Source organism: Parasteatoda tepidariorum, chromosome 8, assembly GCF_043381705.1.
Source record: "Parasteatoda tepidariorum isolate YZ-2023 chromosome 8, CAS_Ptep_4.0, whole genome shotgun sequence".
Lineage (NCBI taxonomy): Eukaryota > Metazoa > Arthropoda > Arachnida > Araneae > Theridiidae > Parasteatoda > Parasteatoda tepidariorum.
This window is the reverse complement of record NC_092211.1, coordinates 74,716,723-74,741,695: the sequence shown is the minus strand read 5'-3', so window position 1 is coordinate 74,741,695 and position 24,973 is coordinate 74,716,723. Positions and strand designations below refer to the sequence as shown.

General features: G+C 29.3%; 1 protein-coding gene across 1 annotated transcript in view; it reads right to left on the bottom strand.

The window, feature by feature from the left end:
* Window positions 1–24,597, bottom strand: part of LOC107448616 (neural cell adhesion molecule 1) — a 136,076-nt gene extending 111,479 nt beyond the window's left edge. The window contains exon 1 of the mRNA XM_071184238.1: window positions 24,377–24,597. Coding sequence (XP_071040339.1) covers window positions 24,377–24,437 — 61 coding nt within the window. The 5' untranslated portion in view covers window positions 24,438–24,597. The remainder of the gene's footprint in view (window positions 1–24,376) is intronic.
* Between the last annotated feature and the right edge of the window lie 376 nt (window positions 24,598–24,973).

Below are 24,973 nucleotides of genomic sequence, written 5' to 3'. Positions count from 1 at the left end.
TTCAATTAGATAGCATATGCTTAAGAGTTCTTCGCCATAGAAATTTTCTTCTTGCGGTGAATGCGTTGTGTGTTGATTTACAAGGAGAGAAGAAAAAAATTATTTTTATCATTTAGGAAGATCATGTTGCTATTTAATTGAATAATAAGCAAGCAACGAAGTTTATTATCAGATACGAAGTAAACTGTATAAATGTCTGCCCTATTTTTTTTCTCTCCTTAATTTATAAATAAATATAGCTAAGATTTCTAATATCTTGCTTCTTTTTATATCTAGATTGTAAGTTACATATGTGTTTTCTTAAGACACATAATGTCTGGTTTGCACTAATAACATTTAAATGAATGGAGACACGAAAAAAGAGGTACTTTTGCTTAGAAAACAGAAAAAATGCTTTTTTTTTCACTCTATCCTTCANTTTTTTTTTTTTTTTTTTTTTTTTTTTGACTGAGACATGGCGCTGCAATAAAAATAACGCGAAAAAACTTCAAGTATTTATTAACAACAGTTTAAAAAGACATATCAAGTGGTTTCATAAAATTTGTAACGCAGAAATCATTAAAAAGGCAAAACAAAAACCGATTGAACTGGAAATGAAAAACGTAGATAAAAAAAAAGATTGATCATATTCTAAGTGGACTGAAAAATTTTAAGTAAATTAAGTTTTAGATTGGGGTCCTCAGGGCAATAGAAATAGAGGAAGACCTAAAAAATACCTGGGGCAGGATTATTGTATTGAAAATGTATTGAAAACGATAGGAAAGACATGGAGAGAAGCAAAATGTCGGACCACCAATAGGAGTGAGAGGTGGAGAGCTATGGTAGAAGTCCCATGCTCTAATTCGAAGTGAAGAGGAATATGTATGTGTATGTTCTCAATTAAGAGTTATCACATCTCCTAACTTAGGGACCTGGTAGCCAGAAGTAGTGATCTGCAGTACTATCTTCAAAAGCAAAAGTATAAATTTGCATGCGAATTTAACGCAGTAAGACAGAGATTATTATAAGCTTAATCTAATCATTATTATTATTTTTTCAATTTTCTTTCATAACACTTAATGTATACATTTATATTGACAAGTTGTGAGATGTCCATTAATGAGTTTATATGTGTAAGTATTATTAAACCATTAACTTTCTAAATTAAGAATAGTAATAGAATCAGTAATAAGCAGAAAAACTTTTTTTTTATTTTAAACGCCATAAGTAGATTTGTATTGAGAGTAAATTTTATTGGCACGTGAGCTGAGTGCGACTATACTGTGCCAAACTCAAACTAAAAAAATTAGGATCTTATTTATCCAAAGCAGTAAAATGAAACTAAGGTAGAAACTATGCTAACATAAGAGTAAAAGGTATAACTGGCATGGTGTATTGTAACGAAATTTAATTATTATATGAAAATCAACTAGAGATATAATACAAACTATTACCAGGGGTCTGTTTAGAAGAAATTTGGGTCCGTTAACGGACCCTTCACAAAATATCTTTTCATAAAAACGGACCCTTCACAAAATAGTCTTTCTTATAATCGGACCCTTCACAAATTTGTTTATCTTCACTATTGTTTTGTTAACCGAATAAACCCTTCCCAGCACAGAAAACAAGAAAGATGGATGTAAACGAATTAAGTTTNTTAAAAAAAAGGGAAGAAAAAACAAAAACATTCAAACGACTTCCAGCTTCCAGCACGAATCGAATAGACAAGTACGTGACTTCGATAAGAACACTGTCTTTCAACGACCCCTTTTCCCTTTCTTTTGCTAAAAGCAAAATACTTAAAACAGCCCTCTCAAAACCCCAGTCACATCTTTCAGTTTCCTCTGGTTCCTGTTTGACTTCAGCTTTCATGAAGTGGGTCAAAGTTGACGTGGAGAAAGCCTGCTAAACATGATTCGCACGAACCCTTTTCATTCATACGAACTATTTGAATAAAAACAGATTTTCGGTTAAAAGTATGATTATATTAGCAAAACCAGAAAATTTCCGTTACGTAAGTGGATGTTTGGTGCTTTGTAGCAGTATGAATGTATTACTTATGTATATAAAAGAAAAATCAGTGGTTCTTTATGATATTAAGCAAAGGTCCGTTTACGGACCCTTCACAAAATATCTTTTCATAAAAACGGACCCTTCAATAAATATCTTTTCATAAAAACGGACCCTTCAAAAAATATCTTTTCATAAAAACGGACCCTTCACACAATAATTTATCTTTTAATCGGATACTTCACAAATTTGTTTATCTTCATTATTGTTTTGTTAATCGAATAAACCTTTCCCGGGTGGTTCATTCGTCCGAAATGAATATTCTGCTTTGAGCAGTATAGGGTAAATACCAAATATTTGTATGTTGCATCTCTAATTTAGCAGCAGCAATTGTTGAGCATAATCTTGTATCTATTTACAATTTAATAACTTCTTGAAAGGTTTTTTAGCAATTTTTGCAATAACAGGACCCTATTTACATAAATTCACAAAAGCAGGACCCTGGTTGAAAGAATGTGAGTTAACGCTTATTTTGTCTTCACAAATTATGAGTAGTTTTTTCACAATTTTACAAAAACATGACCTTTCACAAGATATCTGGACAGACCCCTTCTAATTCAATAACATAATCGAAGAAATAATATAAGCCGAATGGTTCCTAAAATCATATTCTTTTCGATTTTTATCAACAAAAAAAATATTTAAGAACGAAACGTTATATAAATCAGAATAGAAGGAATAGAGGAGTATTTCTGCAAGCACTGTTCCTGGTTACTTTATATTTTTATCCAAGGCTGAAGGCACCTTCAATTTGCATAAAAATAAATTTTGGGGAAAAATGAAAGAGAGCGAAAGAGTATGGAAGGTAAAAGCTTACTCCGGTGAACTGCTCTTTTCGGAGCGAACATTTTATATTTTGTTTAACCGAGTCGAGGAGAGTTATAAATTTTAAAAGAAATTTTGAAGCGTTTGCTGTGCAATTTGCTTTTTCCTTTGCACCAAATGGAACGCATTCAGACTTTAATTTCGGATGCAGAAGGAAAAGTGTGTAAAGTACTAAGTCTAAAATGTTTTTTTAGAAGAAAAAGAATTGTACTCGCAATTCGAAATAGAAATAACGTTTTCCTTTTTGTACTTTCGACTGTTAGGCTATGTTAGTTGATATATTTTATTTTAAGTAATAAGTGAATCGCTTATATATTAGTTGATGTATCATTTATAAATTGCTTAGATCAAACGAAACGTATTCGGAAAGCTACTTTAATTTTGGGTACAGAAGGGAAAATGGTAAGTCTAAAAGGTTTTTTTTCTTCTTTTTTTTAAAAAACTCGAGGTATAAATTATATAGCGGCAGTTTTATAGCGGCAGTTTTAGACTATCTTAAACGATTTTTTTTCTTTTTTACACAATAAATGGATTGCTTCTTAACTTAGTAATTGTGGTATCAGTTAATAATTTCCATACCAAGTAGCATGCATTCGGATAGCAGAAGGAAAAGTTCGTAAATTGATTAAGTTATAAATATTTTTTTAAATTAAAAAAGAAAATGTACTCGTAACTGGAATTCGAAACTATGTATTATTTTTGTAGTTTCAACTTTAAAGCTCTGTTAACCATTTTTTTTATTTTAAACATTAAAGAGAAATACTTCTAAATAACTTGTTATTAGTTGCATGAGAAAAAAAAAAAAAAATTTATCATATCGAAAGCATTCAGATAGCAATTTTAATTTCAGATGCAAATGGGAAAGTGTGAAAGTACTAAATGCGGTTGCCGTACCTCCGAGCGCCAGCGAGAGAAAAGGGGAACCTGATGGATGAGTTTTTCGCAAAAAAAAAGCATTTTTACAAATCAAATTCACGTATTTTCCTGACGGCGATTGGAGCTGCGGCAACTACATTCTGTGTGAATGCTCCTTAAAATGTTAATAGAAGAAATAATTGTACACTCGAAGTACAAATTTCGTATACTTTTTGCAATTTCGTCGAAAAAGTCAGACAATTAAAATTCGATTTCTCAACTGATTTTGCTCAAATTTTGTATTTTGTCATGCAAAACTATATATTTTTTAAATGATGCAAAAAATTTTTAACATTTTAATTCAAAATTTTTTGGACCATTACTAAATAAAATAATAAATATTTACTAAAAGTTATTTGCTGCATGAATAAACGAATTTTATAATTATGTGCAAATAATTTTTCAATTCGCTTAAAAAGTTTGCTCGAGATATAGCGAAATACGCAAAAAGCAAAATTAACATTAAGGGGTTCAATTTTTGAAACGCTCTCCTGACCAAACTTTTGGGATCATATTTCTCAGATTGCGGCTACCCCTTATATTTTGGGGGTGAGAAATCCGAAGTCATCAAAAAAGAGGTATGTTTATTAATATGAAGTAAGTTTTTGTACCTGATTTCGTAACTTAAAATATCGTCTGTACTTATTAATTAGCATATTTGAGGTCACCCCCTCAAACCATTCAGATTGAGTCGTAGAACGTGAAGATCCGATCACTAGACCAAAAGTTATTCAGGGTGGTCCGTTTTATTTTACTTATTTTTTTTTCTCTTCCGCTCTCAGGGGTGTGTCCAGACATTTTGTAAAAGGTCCGTTTTTCGTGAAATTGTAAAAAAATAACTCACATTCTTTCAACCAGGGTCCGCTTTTATGAATTTGTGCAAATAGGGTCCGTTATTGCAAAAAAAAAAACTTTTTCAAGGAGTTTTTAAATTGTAAAGAGATACAAGATTATGATCAACANAAGGTCCGTTTTTCGTGAAATTGTGAAAAAATTACTCACATTCTTTCAACCAGGGTCCGCTTTTATGAATTTGTGCAAATAGGGTCCGTTATTGCAGAAAAAAAAAATTTTCAAAGAGTTTTTAAATTGCATAGACATACAAGATTATACTCAACACTGTAAAATTGTAATTTAAAAAATTAAATTTTAAAAAATAAACAACAATTTCTCCTTCTAAATTAGAGATGCAACATACAAATATTTGGTATTCAGCCTATACTGCTGAACGCAGTATATTAATTTCCGACGAATAATAGAAGAAGCGTCTGCCGAAGACAAAACGTAATTCGTTTACATCCATCTTACTTGTTTTCTGCCCTGGAAAGGGTTTATTCGATTAATACAATAATAATGAAGATAAACAAATTTGTGAAGGGTCGATTAAAAGAAAAATCATTTTGTGAAGAGTCCGTTTTTATGTTAACGGACCCAAATTTCTTCTAAACAGACCCCTGGCTCTGTACATAAACAACATATCCATACGATAGATATCTTTACAAATGGCTAAAATGTTAGTTAAAATATGATAGAATTGAAACAATTTCGAAATCAAACACCAGTAGATAAACAAAACATTTAAATAGAGAAAGAAGACAATCTTTCGCAATGATTTTCCTTAATAACATTAGATAAGCAATGTATGTCACTCGATGTAACTTGACTTTATTAAAATAGAATGTTGCAAAAATGCTATCTTTGTAAGTAAAATAACTAGTAAAAAAAAAAAAAANTCAATATAATATGCAAAAAAACAGAAATTTTTTTCCAACATTCTATTTTATTAACAAGCCTTGACACAATCAAACCACCGCTTACAAAAATAAGATTTAGTAAAAGAAAAACATTGCATTAAACCTTATTAAAAGCCATTATTATTCTAATCTCGTACAAATTTTTTGAAAATGTGCGTCAATGTAAATTCGAAAATTCCAATGATGCAAATCCAACAAACGCATGAGTAAACGACTTTTTTTAAAAAAAAGGGAAGAAAAAACAAAAACATTCAAACGACTTCCAGCTTCCAGCACGAATCGAATAGACAAGTACGTGACTTCGATAAGAACACTGTCTTTCAACGACCCCTTTTCCCTTTCTTTTGCTAAAAGCAAAATACTTAAAACAGCCCTCTCAAAACCCCAGTCACATCTTTCAGTTTCCTCTGGTTCCTGTTTGACTTCAGCTTTCATGAAGTGGGTCAAAGTTGACGTGGAGAAAGCCTGCTAAACATGATTCGCACGAACCCTTTTCATTCATACGAACTATTTGAATAAAAACAGATTTTCGGTTAAAAGTATGATTATATTAGCAAAACCAGAAAATTTCCGTTACGTAAGTGGATGTTTGGTGCTTTGTAGCAGTCTGATACAACGAGTTCGGTTCGTTTTGGATTGGCTTTGATTGCAATAGTAGATAAATACAATTCGAAAATTCTCCGCCTAACTCGAGATATAAAACACAGATACGTGCACATTTTAAAATGCGAATTCAAAGAGAAACTATGACCGATGCAAAAACAAGAGAAGGGAGAAAAACAAGATTAGTTCAGAATTCTGCGATAGGGCTTGCTTCTGTGCGCTATAGAATCCATAGAGTTGAAATATTATGATTTAATATTAGAACCCATAGAGTTGAACTCTATGGCTCTATGGTAGAATCAGATTCTTTCAGCGACGGACCAGTTTTTGCATATATGAGAAAGCTGGGCCCTGGTTTTGAGGGAGGAAAAAAAGCAGTAATCTTGTAGATTTAAAATTATGAATTGAAAAACATTGGGAAGGGTTCTTTTTAGGTCAAATATTTTGCAAAAGATCTGTTGGGGATATTTCCGTAATATTGATCTGTAGCATCAACTACAATCGCCAAGGTGCCAAATAGATTTAAAATTTGCTTTTTTTTTTTTTTTTTTTTTTTTTTTTTTTTTTTTTTTTTTTAATATGTTGATGTTTGCCGGGGGTGTCTACGAGTTAAACCTACTTTTTTTTTCTAACGGGCTGCTGCCTGGAAGTTTCCAAGACTTGGCGATTACTCTGCTACAGATCGCGATAATAAAATGATCCTCGACAATACACAACTCTCCCACAATTGAATACTCTGCCAATACAAACTTACATTTCTCCAGCTGTATTACTAAATACGCGTATGTACAGCCTTTTGACCAAGTGTAAACGTATAATTATGAGCACCATAGTAGTTACAAACACACGTGACACAATTAAAACCAAAAATAGATCCTAATCAAAATTTCAAATATCTACAAATTCTTCTTGCGCCAAGCAATGTGTATTCATGATAATTTCGCCAAATAGTTTATTACAACTCAACCAAGTAATGAACATGGATCGAATGATCGGTTAATCAAGTCATTTATCACTTCCAGAATCGATCACTCAATTCATCGACATTCCTTTCGGAATCGATGGAAATGACGCCGAAAAGTCGGTCTTTTGACTAAAACTTAACGAATATTTTTCATGCACGTGACTTGAATTAATTAGAAGACGAAAGAATGCAAGAGAAGAATTACTTCCGCTTGTGCTAACGTCCGCTGCAAAAGGAAGGGCGGTATATGCTTCAAGTGCAGAACTGAACAGGATTAGAAGGAGCTTCTCCCAATTTTCATAAGACCACAAATATTCTCTTTCCGGAGCACAGGCAGAAAGGTCTTTTCTATAGGCGGAGTCTCGCCCTAGAAAATCGATAAGGGACTAGATCCAGAGGGACTAGACTAAGAACAACAAACGAGGAGTGGCATGAAAATTTTAGTTATACACTAGAGCACAACTAGGACAAGAAACTGTCAAAAGCTTTAAAAAAAAAAATTATATAACTGAGATAAAAAGGGACGGTTCTGATTTTTTGTAGAAGTTCCCGTTTTTGGGAAGTAGTTTACAAAACTATGAATAGATTTTTCACCAAGTCCTGTATCTTTTTGAGAAAGGTACTGTTTTTGTAAATTTGCAAATTTGAAAATATACTTTTAATTTTGCGAATATTAAATTAACGTAAAATCGTGTTCTTTAAGCCATGTTTTTTTTTTTTTTTTTGAGAGAGAGAGAGAAGGTATGTGAAAAATAACATCATATTTCTATAACGGAAAAAAAAAGCATGGAGTAATAGTTTTTAAATTATGAATTAATGACGTGATCGGCACCGTTTTTCAAAGGAAGAATTATGTAAAATTTAGCAAAAATATGAAGTTAAAATGAAAAATATGAGTCGAGTCAATTTTTACCGATTCAGCATTGTCTCCTCTTCATAGAAAATGAACTATAAGTGTACCCTCTTCTAAAGAAACGACTTCGGTCAAGTTCACGGATATCCGGTCATGGTGCTTTTTTACTAGATTATATGACGGACATAATTAGTTCATAACATTGCATCGGTTCAGACAAGATACTGCTAAGGATCAGTTAAAAAAAAACAACAAAAAAAGGGAGAATTGTTTAAACCCAACTAAAATAATATAGAAACCCAAACTAAAATAATGATACAAACTTTTATTGCACTTCAAGTTAGAAATATTATCACAAAGCAACGAAGATAATAAAATTTTAAGAAAGTCAATCTGAAAAATTTAATTCAAAATTTTATCCAAAAGTCCAATTGCCTTTCATAATGACGCTGTTAAATCACTTAATTTCGAAAATATGTCAACTAAACAGGAGCATTGAATTAAACACTGTTCAACTTATGAAAAACAAACAAATCTTTCCACAGCATTTTGATCCTTCTGTAAAAAGAAAGCCAAAAGTTCTGCCCTTAACTACAAAATCCCTGTTTAAACTCATGAAAGCCAGCTAATGTTCGTGTGAATAAGTAGCGAATGGTATTTACTGCCCATTTCTTCACACGCTAAAGCAAAAAGTCTTTATTGCCGAGGTCAAGATTTCAAGTGGTGTATTATTTTAAACCACCTCATTCACGGTGTTTTAAGGTCAACTGGAATTATCTTCCCAACAAGAGCATATCAATATAATATGCAATGACTGCTTATACAGTTTGGGAAATCGCTCTTATATTTTTTTACTTCCCTATCATAGCTGCAGCTCCATTCGTGTATATATCAGCATACATTTCCCAATTAATATCCTTTTCCGAAAATTATGAGGTAATTAATTAAAAAATTTCCTCTCAGGTGGTGTTAGTTAGAGACATGGGGCACAAAGGAGCCTATTTTCATCAATTGTAGGTCTTAAGACCTAACAAAGTAAAGCGAAAATACCAGTCAGCATTATTTTTGCTTTCATCAAATTGCAACGAAAATGCTTCGCAATATTTTAGTTTCTTAACAGGTTCTTCAATGAAGTCTGATCTCTCTGCAGTTCGATTTAAGACTGTATTGCACAAAAGACATGAAATCTTTTACTTGCATCGTCATCCAGCATACATCTAACACAGTAGAACTATGTAACAATGGCAAATGATGGAAGATCAAAAAATAAGAAAAAAAGAAACTTAAAAAGAATTGATCAAGATTATCTCTCTCATATTTCACTCACAGTTGCAACTTTTCCTCGGAAAAATATCGGGAAGGAGATGTGTTACTAATTGTATGAAGCATCACGGGACGAAAGCATTTCCAAGGGAATGAAGAAAGGCGGCAAAAAAGAATAAGAAACAACATTTCAAATGTAAACAGGTGTGACGAAGGGTGATGCCCTTCCTTCACATGCTTCCTAAAATTTTCAAATCACCCCAGCTACTTCCCCCCCCCCCCAAAAAAAAAAACCTGCCCTGCGTTCTAGTTAGGGAATCCCGAAATTAATGCATTATGTATAGTAATAGTTCATATAATACATAAATCGAACAGTTTGAGGACCTAAAAATGTCAAACAGTGAATTTTAATCTTGTAAATTTGGGAAGGGGACAAAAACTCTGCTGATTTTAATTAATTATTTTGTGAAAATAGTATATTTATATCCTTTGAAAACTTAATTTGAGCGCATAGTTTAAAAACTAAAATAACCTTTATACATAAATAAAATTAACCATGATATAAAATCTGCGTAAGCGGTGCACAACTTTTTTGAATGAAGGCCCACTAGCACAGCACGTAGATTAACGAAGGGCCACCGACATATCTAGTCATGTTATAGGCAAAATATGATGATTTTTATCTAAACATTAGTGTTCTAAGCACTAGATATTTTTACAAGTAAACTTAATAACATATTTGCAGAAAATTAAATACTTTTAATTATTTGAATTTATTTAAAACTAAAAACACTGATATATTTTTTTAAAAAAAACTTTTTCCATTTTTCACAATAATTAGTTTATTAATATATATATATACAGGGGTCTGTTAAGAAGAAATTTGGGTCCGTTAACGGACCCTTCACAAAATATCTTTTCATAAAAACGGTCCCTTCACAAAATACTTTAACTTGAAAACGGACCCTTCACAAAATATTTTAACTTAAAAACGGACCCTTCACAAAATATTTTAACTTAAAAACGGACCCTTCACAAAATNATAAATAAAATTAAACTATGATATAAAATCTGAGTAAGCGAGTGCTGACCTTCATGGGTGCAAAATAGTGTGCACCATTAAAATTTGTCCAATATTTTTCAACAGATTTATACATTGCATTTGTGCACGTAACAAAAACCTTACGTCTACATGTATAAAAGCCATTGCGTTTTATTTTTCGTTCTAATAAATTTAAACATTTATTAAGTTCAAAGTCATTAAAGGATGACGATATTTGGTTATTTTTATCATGCTCTAAAAAGTGAAAAAAAAAAAAAAATACGGCAAATATTACTTCAAAAAGTTAAAACCAAGTTAATGACATGTTTTGACAACAAATAACTACATATTTGAAATACATGATTCACGTTTTTCTTTCATCAGGTCTCTTGAACCCTGAAGATAAATCATCGAAGGAAGCACGGGTTCTCAAAATTATGAAACGATAATGAATACGTGTTAGGTTTACTTTAAAAGTACGGCGTAGTTTCACACGTTTTACTTTTTGCGCTCCATTAAAACTCAAAAATTTATAACGGACTTCCTTTTTCGTGTGTGCACGAAAAAAATTATAACTCGCTGTAAAATGTATAGATTTTTTAAGTGCATCTTAAATTTATATAAAATATAATATACATTTATTAGTTTAAAAAAAATTTCCCAGAACGAGTTACCTTGTCTCTTTTCGATCGATCGTAAATCCGTAGGTTATAATCAATGACTGATTTTAGAGTAGGTATTATCGACCACGCCTTGCCATAAAAATGGGTAATGCTCTAAAGAATTTAATAACAAAATTTATGTAAAACGGGTGTGGGGGACCCCTGGAATCAATGTTCATCGGAGATCCCCTCTCGCATTCAATGCAAATCACTCCCTAATAATGCAAAGTTTAAAAAAAAAAATTTTAAAAAAAGAGTTGAAGGCGGAAAAAAAAGTTTAGCTAGCCAATACACAGCTTTAAACTTTCCAACATAGGGAAAGTTTAAGTTTTGAATTATTAATCTACCATTATTTTATCCAAGAATTATAAGGGATCAAATATGTTCAAAAAATTTTTTCGTAGTATGAAATACATAAGAATAATAAATGTTTACCTGAATTTTTTGTTTATTTAAAATGAATCACTTCAAAATTTCCTTCTTTTGACGTACCTCACTTTCCTCTAATACTTTTAATTAAAAAGTTAACTTAAATTTTACAAAAAAAAAAAAACAAAAAAAAAAACGAAACTGAAGTTTCAGGGGGATATTGGAAAAATTTAAAATTTGTGTGTTGTGTCATAGGAGCTGGTCAAATATTAAGCGAACATAATTTTTATGAGCTTCGACCCTCTCTCCACCTTTTGACAGAAAAAAAGGAAGAAAAAAGAACAAATTTCAACCCTTCAAAATTGTTCGTAACTTGTTCCAAAATCCAATTATTTTTGTAATTTACAGAGAGGTTTGATTTTTATTTATTTATTTATTTGTAGACAAAGTAAATTCATTGTCTAAAGTAAGTATTACTCATACTTTCATTTTCTTCATGCTAGAAAAAATATATAAACCTTTTCTTCATCTACGCTGTACATATTAGCTCTAAAAAGTTTTTCTCTGGTTCAGCACCCTGAACTGAAATCTGAATTAACACATTTTTTTAAATCGTAAATTCTGAATTAAAAAAAAAAAAGCATGATATATTGAAATTAATAAAATTGAGTACAGCGTAATCGTAAAACATAAATCATTTTCTTTGTAGAACAAAATAATTCTATGAATTTTCCTGCACTATAAAGCAATTAACAAAATCATTTTATCCGCAGTTAAAGGGACACAATACCTCCTCTTCATTCATAAATTTATTTCGCTTTTGAACAAAATATTAACTATTTAAAAACTTAATCGATTGATAATGATTTACCTTACCGGACCAATCTTAGACGAACTCGTTCAACATTCAACTAGAGTAACAGAATCACATTTCCAATCAAGTTTAATTATAATATCGATTAAGTACGCATTGAAAAAAAAATGACCCAAACTGAAAACTACCAGAATACGATAAAAAATAGTATTCCCGATTCTAGGTAAACACCAAAAAGCTTTGTTGATGATTTAGTAAAAAAAATAATATATATGGTTTTAAAATGCGATAAAATTCGATAAATGTGGTAAAATTGGGTAATTTTATCATACCTTAGACATAGAGCATGTCATTAAAACCATTTATTCGGTTAAATTCACTTTTCAGTTTTGTATTTTTTTACTGAATGCGGGGTAGTAAGAACTATAATTTTGAAAATCAGAATTTCCGGTAAACTATTACCATGTGAACGGAAAAATTACTAAATGAATGGTTTAAATACTGCATATTTTGGTTTTATGAATCAGAATTGCGTCTCCCCTCCCCCCCAGAAATGTCCCTACAATATAATACGGGAATTTTAAGATTTTTTTTTTCTCCGTGCGGTAACATGGTTCAACTTAACACCATATTAAAGTTGCCGTAAATTTGAGAAATATTATGGTTCAACAGGTTTCAATATTCTTAGAGTTAACATTGTCAAAAATGGGATACTAATAAAATGTATATTTGATAAGTAAATACTTTTTAGAACAAAAAGGCACTACAAGGCACAATTTTGGGACGTACTTTTTATTACAAATGAAACTTCTTCAATCAACACTAGTACATTAACATTAACAAAAATTGCTAAATTGTTATACCGAAAGAAAAACAGGTTATTTTGAAGCTTAACTTACAGAAATATATTTTTGCTTGTCTACATATCTCTAAAATATTCTTATGTTTAAAAAGAAATGCAAATTTTTAGTGTATATTTTCGAGGAGACTTGTNTTGTTTGGCAGTAAGCTATTGTTACCAATCAATCTAAAGAAAAACTTTGAAATTCTTATTTTTAATCAATATATATGAAATGTTCCTTCACTGGGTAGTACTCCTTCACTGGTTGGTTTACCCTATCTAATAGAGTTTTATTTTAATTAACAGAAAATTTCTTTTATGGGGGTCGATGGAGATTTCGAAAAATTATATAGGGGTCGATGATCAAAAAAGTTTGGCAACCCCTGACATAGAGCATGTCATTAAAACCATTTATTCGGTTAAATTTACTTTTCAGTTTTGTATTTTTTTACTGAATGCGGGGTAGTAAGAACTATAATTTTGAAAATCAGAATTTCCGGTAAACTATTACCATGTGAACGGAAAAATTACTAAATGAATGGTTTAAATACTGCATATTTTGGTTTTATGAATCAGAATTGCGTCTCCCCTCCCCCCCAGAAATGTCCCTACAATATAATACGGGAATTTTAAGATTTTTTTTTTCTCCGTGCGGTAACATGGTTCAACTTAACACCATATTAAAGTTGCCGTAAATTTGAGAAATATTATGGTTCAACAGGTTTCAATATTCTTAGAGTTAACATTGTCAAAAATGGGATACTAATAAAATGTATATTTGATAAGTAAATACTTTTTAGAACAAAAAGGCACTACAAGGCACAATTTCGGGACGTACTTTTTATTACAAATAAAACTTCTTCATCCAACAATAGCACATTAAAATTAACAAAAATTGCTAAATTGTTATACCAAAAGAAAAACAGGTTATTTTGAAGCTTAACTTACAGAAATATATTTTTGCTTGTCTACATATCTCTAAAATATTCTTATGTTTAAAAAGAAATGCAAATTTTTAGTGTATATTTTCGAGGAGACTTGTGATAAACTGACAGCCGTTGTGGGCAAATAATGCACTGTTTGTCCGCGTAAATATAACAGAATCGATAAAAATAACAAATTTTCAATGAAAATAACTCGAAGTTTTGATACAGGAGTCGACACTGGTATGCAATAAACTAAACAGTCGCAGCATTGAAACCTACTGAATCACCAATGTAACAGCCATTTCTTTTCAATGAAAATATTTTCTTTATGAGTTACAATTTACAGTTAAGAAACAGTAAAAGAAAAAATAGACAGATGGGGAGGGTTCTGCTCCAACAGTGGAGATTCAGCTTAGGCTTTCCCTCCCCAAAAGACCCTCAACAATAGGTACAAGGCGTGTCCCCTCTATGAAACTGCTTCCCTACCACCAAGGATTAAATAGACCCAGAAGATGCAGGGGGCTGTTTTGTCGTCACAGTCCAGCGGCCTAGGTCGGGTCCTCGTTAGAAAAAAGAAAAGGAAACAGCTGTAAGCGGCCGTTTCCCGCCATTTCCTAACGATACGTTGTGCACAATTTCATTTTGAGCATGCACGCGACGTTTAAACGGAAAGCCATGCAAACTGCCGTCTATGAATACTACTCGATACAATAATTGCAGTACGCGACTCATTATGTTTGGGCGAGGTTATGTGAGATGTGACGCTTAATTGCTTTGTCAGATAATTTTTATTGCAAAAAGATACAAAGGGAAAAGTTCGTTTTTTTTTCCCCGTTTTATTTTTAATATTGTTAATAAGTGTTTCATTCCAATTCGCTACAAATTATTCTATTGTCAATTCAGGGACTGATCTTGAGGCTATGGAGGGCACGAGCCTGTTTGAAAGCTCAGCTCTTAAGGACATGCATTTTGGAAAGAAAAATTTTTTGATAAAACCGTTTTGATAGAACCGTACTCAATGGTAATGACATTTCTGGTAAAATATATATATATATATATAAATAAATAAAATAATAAAAAATTAGATAATCAAAACCAAAATATACGGTATTTTAACCATTCATTTGGTAATTTTTCCGTTCATATGGCAACGGTTTACCGGAAATTCTAGTATTAAAAATTATTTATCTTATTACCACACATTTAGTAAAAAATGCCAAACTGAAAAGTATAAGCTTCGACAAAAAAATAATTCTTATGCCATGTTCTATGGTATCATGATAAAATTACCAAATTTTATCACACATTGTAAAACCATATTTTACTGTTAATTTTACAAAAATCATTGCTACAACATTTCGGCAAAAATAACCGAGTTTTTTGGTATTCCCATAGAGCTAGAAACATAATAAATTTTACCATATTCTCGTAGCTTTTTCGATATTTCTTTTCTCAGCGTGAAAAAAATTTTCAAATAACTCATGGAAATTTCTTTGCAAAAACTTTCTAAATAAAATTTTTAATTTTTTTATAAATTAGTATAGACTTTTGAATATTTTCGGATCTAAACATTTCGTCAGCCTAATTTTAAACTTAAACTTAAATGAACTAATAAACTTAAAACTAATTTAAATTTTAAACTTAAGATCAATTTAAACTTTAAATTGTGAGAAATCATTTTGTTCTGTTAAAATTAAACAGTTATTTTCTATAAAACATTTTGTTCCAGTGTTTTCATCATAGAAAAAAAATGGGTGAGAATTTCTCACCCTTTCTCAAAAACAGGGTGAGATTTCAGAAAGTTAAGTGAGATTTCTAAAAACTGAAAAAATACAAATAGACTTGGAAAAAAATTTCTTTTGTTATAATACATTTTTAACGTCTTCTATTTTTTAAAGCATTGAATATTTTTGCTGCATCATCNTATCAAATGTTGCATCTCTAATTTAGAAGCAGCAATTGCTGTTTATTTTTGAAAATTTAATTTTTTTATTATAATTTTATAGTGCCGAGCATAATCTTGTATTTATTTACAATTTAAAAAGTCCTTGAAAAAGTTTTTTGCAATAACCGGACCCTATTTGCACAAATTCATAAAAGCGGACCCTGGTTGAAAGAATGTGAGTAATTTTTTCACAATTTCACGAAAAGCGGACCTTTCACAAAATGTCTGGACAGACCCCTGACTATTCAATAAAACATTTCCTCTCGTTACTTATAAGCGTAACATTTTGATAAAGATTTAATTCCGTCCAGTTAATTTTAAACAGTAAAATTCTAATAAAACAAATCGTTCATAAATGTCACGCAAACTAGACTCATTAAAACTTTGCGTTGATATTATTATAGCTGCGAATTAAAAAAGCATTGTTAGAAAGAAAACCTATTAATTTGACTATTCAACTAATTAATCTGCTATTATGAAACGAAATTAAAGAAAGAAACTGTATAAAAACACAAACATTTCTTCCATGCAAATTGGTAAATGGTTATCTTCTATTTCATAAAAAATTGCAAGTGTCAAATTTATGATGCATTATATTATTATACACTGTTTCATGTATTTATTAATTGCTTTTACAACAAGAAAAACTTTTATTAATCAGACTGTTCTTCTAAGAATGTATTTTATTAAGGAGAACACAGAGCTAAATATTAATTTGGCTTTACTTAGATCATTTTAATCTTTATTATTCAGTAAGTGAAAAAAAAAAACTATATATATATATATATATATATAATTACATCAGTTGATAGTGCATGTAGTTTAACAACACGAGAGGCATGCATATTTCATGCTTTTTTTTTAAGTCTTAACTACATCCTTGCTTCTTAACAATTAAAAATTAATTAATGCTAGAACATTAAGCCAAATTATAAGCATTATGTGAAGTATGGTTAATAATCTTGCCAGATGGAGAATATTTCTTTAAGCCTGAACTCCATCATAAGATCCAGGCATCTTGTTCATGAATCACATGGACTTAAAATATACAAATGAAAAAATAAATAAATAAAAAATTAATGTAATTGAAAAGGGAGAAAATCTCCATTTTTTTTCTCTTTTTTTTCTTCCTGCAAGTGAAATAAGAATCGTAAAAAGAGAAATGCCTAAAAGGGGAAAAAATCTCTATAAAAAAAAAGAGCAATTTGTAACAGTCAAGGTCAAGAAATTAAGCAACGGAAAAGTTATTCGAAAATTGAAAAATGACACTTTCGCACGAGCTCTTTTATTTAAATGAGAACATTTTCAGTTCCCCCACCCGTAACGGGGAAATTTCACCAACCCTGCTGTTTTTCTCCCCCAGCTTTTTCTTTTCTGCAAAGCATGCACAATAAAGAGAAAGTAAGAAATAAAGCCACAAAATAATATTTTTTTCTTCAAGCTGATTTATCTCAAGAATAATGAATTATTTTAAGTTTTAATAAATAAGGAAATATAAATGTGATATAAACCTAAATGTAATAAATAGCTATAATATATTAACTTCATGATAAATGTAATAACATCTCCATAATTTCAATAATTATAAATTAATAACTTTATGACAAGGGTGTTTTACTTGTTAGTAGATGTGAAAATAACGTCAAATTTTAAATAATAAAAATAATTAATGTTTAATATGATAATTTTGTCTTATGTTGCTAAGTAGTATAATTTTATTTGTGCAAGCAATTTATATAATATTTAATTGAATTTAAACAGAAAAGGCATAAAAACAGTTACCTAATTTTAACCTTTATGTTATATGTTAATGCATAATAAATGACATAAATATAAAAATTTAGACTTAAAAAAAAAATTCCATTTCTTCTTTCTTTTGCACCATGATGTTAGATATCGCGAAATCAATAGAAAAATTATTGGGAGAGGGGAACAGAATAAATGAAACTAGTAATTCTGATGTACAACACAAACTCAAAATATAAATAAATAGATAAAAAGTTATTTACCTAAATTTGTGCAAAGTTCAAAGAAAAAAATGTCTAAAACCATTCTTACAATCGTATTTCCAATTATCAATAGGAATTAATTAATAAAAGTTAAAAGAAAAAACAATACGCGTTTTTGCGAGACATTGCTAAGAAGTATTTTCCAATAGGACTTTTGATACGTGATAAGTTTTACAATTGATAAAATGCATTTAAAATGTACTACTGAGAAAATAATCGTACTTTACTTATTCTAAAAGGAAAAAAAATTTCAATAATAATAAGAAGAAGAAAATGAATTCCTAGGAGTTTATGATGTAAAGTTATATAAATCTGCATCTAAAATAAAGTAATGGAAAGAACAGGCGATTAACGCGTTAACATCATATTGCTATTGCGCCATACTAGTTGAACTACAAGAGTCGAGCTGCATAATAAACAGAAAAGCAAGGTCATCAGCCATATCTTCAGATTGCATCAAATAACTTACTAATCTTAAATTTCGCAGAGATAATTTTAAAAAGCTAGTAAGCTTTAACAAATTAAAAGAACCGTTTGAATAAATAAATAAATTGTTCTTTTTACAAAATTATGAAATATCATAAGAAACGTCCAAGGACAAAATTGCAATGCTACTTTTGTTTAACTTTCAGAAATAAATGTTTATTACGTGCCAGTATTGCAAAGCTAAGGATATTACACGTAATTGAAAAACGTGTTGTTAGAATAATAAATTTGCTTAAGCTTGTCATCATAAAGAGAAAATTAAAACTAAACAACAGATAATACACTCATGGACAAAAAAATTAGCGCACCAAGAAGGAGTCGTCAAAATGGAACGAAATTTTACATACGCAATGACTACTTTGATATAAGTAATGATTAGAAAATCAAAGATTATCGTTTTTCTTTGATTTTCTAATCATTTACTTATATCAAAGTAGTCATTACGTATGTAAAATTTCGTTTCATTTTGACGACTCCTTCTTGGTGCGCTAATTTTTTTGTCCATGAATATATTTATTGAAAATTCTTAAACGCTCCCAGACTACAAAATGAAAATTTGAAAGATTTTACATGCCAAAAATAACGACAATAATAAATAAATGTAAGACATCTTTACAATTCCATTGGGGCAGTTTTTCCTAAGGAATTCATGTTATGCACATTAACATAACATAATAATTTGATTACCTAATATTTTAACATAATAATCAAATTTAAAAACTACATATGGTTTGATTGCGCTTTTTTTTATATTACACCAATAATACTACTTTTGATTATTTAATTATAATTTACTAGGAGCGTTGAAAAGATTTTAATGAAAAAAAAATTTAGATTTTTTTTTTAATGATAATGAATTTTCGATTTTTTGTAGATTAAAATGAAAAGACTGCGGATATTAACTTAAAATCAACAATCACCAGAAATTGTCCCTGCATCCCTAAATATGTGCAGCAAATAATAAGCAGCTGTTAAGCATACGCACAGTAACTGTGGAAAGCTGCAATTATGAGTAGGAAATAAATATGCAGGAAATGAGGGTAGAGAAGCAAACAAGAAACAACTGTTTAACAAATTTGGAGCCACTTTGAAATGATTTAACAAATATACATACTAAAGAAATAGTTTATAGCAAACATTAAAGCTTACGGCCTAGAAGACATTTGTGACTTCGCATTATATTTCGATACATTTTTTTTTCTCAGTTTTAAATTTTTCCTATAATTAAACATTTAAATAAATAATCTCAGAAAATTACATTTAATTTCAAAAAAACTTGTGAGCCAAAAAAAAAAAATCTCAATTTTCAAAAAATTAAAGAAAAATATTTAGCTCACAATAATACATAGTCTTTTCCTTAAGCATGACCTTTGGCAAGACTGAAATATTAACGAAAAACAAGATAAAATATACACTAAGCATTAAAATCGATAAATTCATTTATTTAATCAATCATAAAAATTTGAAATCGATTAATTTCTATAACATGAAGTAAACAGAGAAAAACATGTCAATTTTTCTCCACACAAAATGTGTAATTAAAAAAATAAAATAAGACAAATTTTCCAGTATACAAATAGTTTTCCGATACACATCGACAATTCCTCTTATTTAAGTCTAGACTTTTCTCACTGAAATTTACGATCTATATTCCTGATTGTGATAGGTTAAAATGCCTCTTAGTGCAAAGTTCTTTTTCTATTATTATTACTCGTTAAATTTGTTTCATAATAACGAACATGTCCGGACGAGTTCGTCACTTTAATAAATTGGCTAATTAAGAAAAACAAATGAAAAGTTTCCCCTATCTTTTTATAAGTCAAAAACCACGAAGGTAAAAACGTAAAAGAGAATAAGCCGGAAACTGCACCAGATATAAGAGATCATTCTTCAGGTAGGACAAGGACAAAAAACCACGAAATTCGATTTAAAAGTTTAGCCAGAAAAACCACATCAGGATACACCCCGTCTCACCACCTACTACACACAATTAGAGATATTTTTTTACAGAAAAAAATAGCTATATTTTTATTTTTTAAGGCTTGAATCGTCTTGATAACATCTTGTTTTTAATAAAATGATATGGCTACTGTTTTGAGTTCAATACAGACGACTATATCATATCAGTGATATAACCTGTAATTCTGTAAGCAGTTAAGCTGCATTTGCTATATTTTTTACCGATATTTAATTTATGGCTGTATTTGCTATATTTTTACAGCTATTTACCGTGTCCATTGAAATCTCATAATTCATTGCTTCTATTAATAATTCGTAAAATTTATAATTATTTTTCAGACATGTTTCATAAACTCAGATAATACCGTTATAACTTCGAATTATATATAGCTATATAATAGTTTTGAATGAACAAAACAAAAGCAGCTATTTCTTTTCATTTTTTAATGTATTTTAAATACAAGATGCTCAATTAAAAATTATAATTCAATTAGTAAATTCTAACTTTTTACCAATAATATCTTTTTGCAATTTTCTTAAAAGTTTAGCATTGTTGTCGTAAAACTACAATAGAAGGGTTTTGGAAAACTATATATTAACTGTAAAACTAAATATTTTTAATCCAATTGTTATTAGTTAAATAAATTTTTAAGACATAGAGCTACATTTAATAATAGTTTAATTTCATAGTTGTCATTTGTATAAGTCCATCGCTAATGCTTCATTCGATTAGTATTAGTTAAATGAAACTTCTTTGAGATTTTGGACAGTTGTCGGACTTTTAGACAGAATGGTAATAAAAAATGGTTTGTATTATCGATGTAAATATTGTTCTAAAACCTTCTCAACTTGTTTAGAAACTACACATAGAGTGCTATATTAAAATCAACTGTTAACTTACAACAATGTTCTCATGCTTCTAGCTTTATAAAGGTATTTTCCTAGATCATTTTTCCCTTATAGGTTAAAGGAGGTTCATAAATTAAAACACAATAAAATAACATAACATAAAATTTATATCCTCCATACAAGAGGCCGATGTGCTGCTTTCAAAAGATAATTTTCAATACAAATTTAGCACACTTTTTTGAACAGAACGTATTCAAAAATTTCTACTTGGGGGGACGGAAAAAAAAAGGCATATGATTCATTTTATGTGCAGAAGGGAAACTATTGTCACATGGGTGATTAGTTCCTCACTACTGCGTAAGAAATCGTCTGCCGAGATGAAGTGAATAAAAAAAGTAAAATGATAAAAGGAAAGGAATAGAAAAAGTTATGATTGTGAAAAGAAAAGAAGAAGTAAAAAAGAAGGGGTTGATTCAGAGTAGATGAGTAATCCCTTTACTTTTTTCTTCTGCTTTCTTAATCTGGAGGAGAATTTGAGGATGAACTAAAAACTCGGAATGATGAATTCTAAGTAAATGGTATGCGGAAATGGATAATAGGATTTTATTCTAGTTATTAAATACTATATTTATTTTTTTTAAAAAAGGAAAAAAAAACATTCGGTGGATAACAAAAATTTTTCGAAGGGTTCAAAAATTTCATGCACACAAATGCGCTTCTTTAAACATAAGAACATGCATGTTTTTTTGTTTGTTTTTTTCATAATCATCAGCTATTTAAATTAATATTTTAAGGGCATTAGCCGCTGTTATTAATTTACTCATTATATTTTTAAAAAAAATTAAAATTATTGCACTTTTTTCCTGGCTTTTAAGTAATAATGTTGTAGACAAGCCTGTACTCCGTAATCTCTCATACTTTTAAAGTCTTCTCAATAACAAATATAAATATAAATATTTTTTAAATAACAAATAGATTACAGATCTTCTATCGTTGAATAAAATCCCATTACATAATCAATATTTATTATATCTAAAATAGATAACTGTAATATTCTCTATAAATTTGACTCTTCTATTCTTCTCCACTATTAGAGATAGTTGTTAAATATAAAATAAGATTATATATTTGTAAAAATTCATACACAAATATAATACAGTCGATTTTCGATCCATCGTTCTTTTATAGATAAATAGAAATCTGAGCGATTAAAAAAATTTTAGTTAATAAATTGACTTAACAAAAACCAAAAGAAAAGTGTCACTTTTTTTCTATTAATTTAACAAAAATTTATTACCACTTTGTTACAGTTGATAGTTTATAGTTTGAAATAGTCATGATTTTCTTTCAAAGTAATTGTAATAATTAATACCTAGTCTGTACTTTTTTCATTTTTCAATTTAATTTTTAAAAGATTAGAAATTTTAAAGATAATTTATAAGTCAAACATAAGTTTTGGGAAGATGCAGCAAAAAGATAAGTTGAAAAGATAACTAGTTTTTAAAAACCAACTTGTTTTTTAAATAGTTTTAATAGTTATAAAAAATTTTTTGAGTGGCACATCAATTTGAAAATCAAAAACTGTAGTATAACTACAACCATAAAAAAAGCCAAACAAAATTCTCATTATTAATAAAATATTACATCTGATTACTCTTTTCATCCTCTCTATTGCAAATTAAACTCTTTATAAATCATCCTTTCTAAATTTTATTTAAAAATACTGAACAATTAAAGGTAAAAATCAATTCATTTTTTTAAACAAAAAAATAACGTGCAAGGAACATCTAATTACTGTTTCTTTTAAGTTATAAATAATACCAGAACAATTTTGCTTATGAGACAAGAGAAATTTTAAAAAGTTCACAATGATGAAGTTTTTGAGTTTTAATAAAATCATTAAATAAATTATTTCAATCAGTTGCTTCATGTAGATTTTATTTAGATTGCATAAAAAAATAATTAAAATAAATTTAAAAACTTGATAGAAAACATTTAACTTTGAAATACTCAATCATTAAAGAAAACATGCTCAGTAATATTGAATTCAATACATTGCATTATTTTCCGCATATAATTGGATCCTATACTTGATGCATTGAATAAAGAACAAAAATAGCAATGGAAAGAAATCATGCTGATAGTTTTTCTGCATTGTCAAAATTACAACAGTATATATATATTGAATAAAAATTCATAAAAATTAAAGAGTATTTCTATGGTTAAACATTTAGATAACGTTTAGAACATTTTAATACTTGTTTCGAAAGATTAAAAATAATAGTTTTCAAGCAATATTTGCATTCTAAATTAATTTGAAAAATAGACAGTAGAACAAAACAATAAATGAAAATTTTTAAAATCTGACATAATTTAATTTGAAAAAATATATTCCATATATACTAATATAAATTCAAATAATTGGCGCCAACTGAAATGCATCTATTGCAATATATATTCTGCGCATAATTGGATCAGATATTTAATGTGTTGAGTATAGAACAAAAATGGCAATAGAAAGTAATCATGCTTGCAATTTTTCGGCATTGGCAAAATTACAACGGTATTCATAAATTTTATAAAGTAGTAAAAAAATTCATAAAAATTAAAGAATATTTATATAGTTAAACATTTTGATAACAATTAGAACACTTCAATACTTGTTTCGAAATGTTAAAAATAATCGTTTTCAAGTAGTATTTGCATTCCTAAATTGATTTATTGTAGTTATTTAGAAAATAACAAGTACAATAAAACAATGAATGGAAATTATTAAAATCTGACGATATTTAATTTTTACCAAAAATATTCCATACTTAAATAAAAATTTAAATAAATGGCGCCAACTGAAATCATTTCAAATAAAAACGTAACTAACAATTTTTGACATGCATTTTAAGCTAACACTAAAACAATAACAAATTAATATCATATAATTATTTTATCCAATAGACGATTCCGCAATCCTTGAATCGTTCAAGTAAGAAAAAATGCCCACAGATGAGATATTTCGAACTTAAATAATTTTCGAACTCTGAAGAATAGAACGAAAAAAATAAAAGCCTTCCCAGGTAAGCAATCTTTCTCCCCTCAGGTACGCTAACGTACCTGTCGAACTTGCAAAAGGAACGATCTTTTATTTAAACCGGCAAATTCTAACAAACCGGCTCACCTCACTATATACAATGTTATTGCCATAACGTAAAAGAGCAAGAATCGATTAATAATCAAAATGAAACTTTACTTACAAGTGCAAAATACGGATAAGATGAGAAAGATCAATGAAATCCCTGATGATGGTGTATCCATTTTAGAAAGCAGTGATTAGTTATAACTAGATGTGTTTTTCTCCGCAAAGCACAACGTAAAATAGAAATAAACAATCGAGAACGGTAGATAACTACGAACTGCTTTACTGGATGAACCTTTTCTCATTCAAACATAAACGCGGCTAAATTTTGAGCGGAAGAATACACGAGAATGAGGCAACAGGGTTGGCTTGGCGAGATTCAGACAGAACACCGCTGTCGCCAAAAGAGATTACATGGGAAGGAGCTAAGGTAATGGATATTAACTTGACATTTTGCGCCAAGATAGATAGGAATATTTTCCGAGGTTAAAATTCTGTTCAGCAATTTTTTTCCAGACATGGAAAACTCTGCGTTACATTTTGTATAAAAATTTATATAATATAACTACCTTCTAAAAAACTTCAAATAAGTTTTTGCTATAAATTAAACATTTCGCAAAATTGATGTCATTTTTTCTTGCGATATTTAAAAACAAATATTTCAAACTATAAGAAAAATATTTTTTGTTTTCATTTGTTTCAGTACATGATAAAT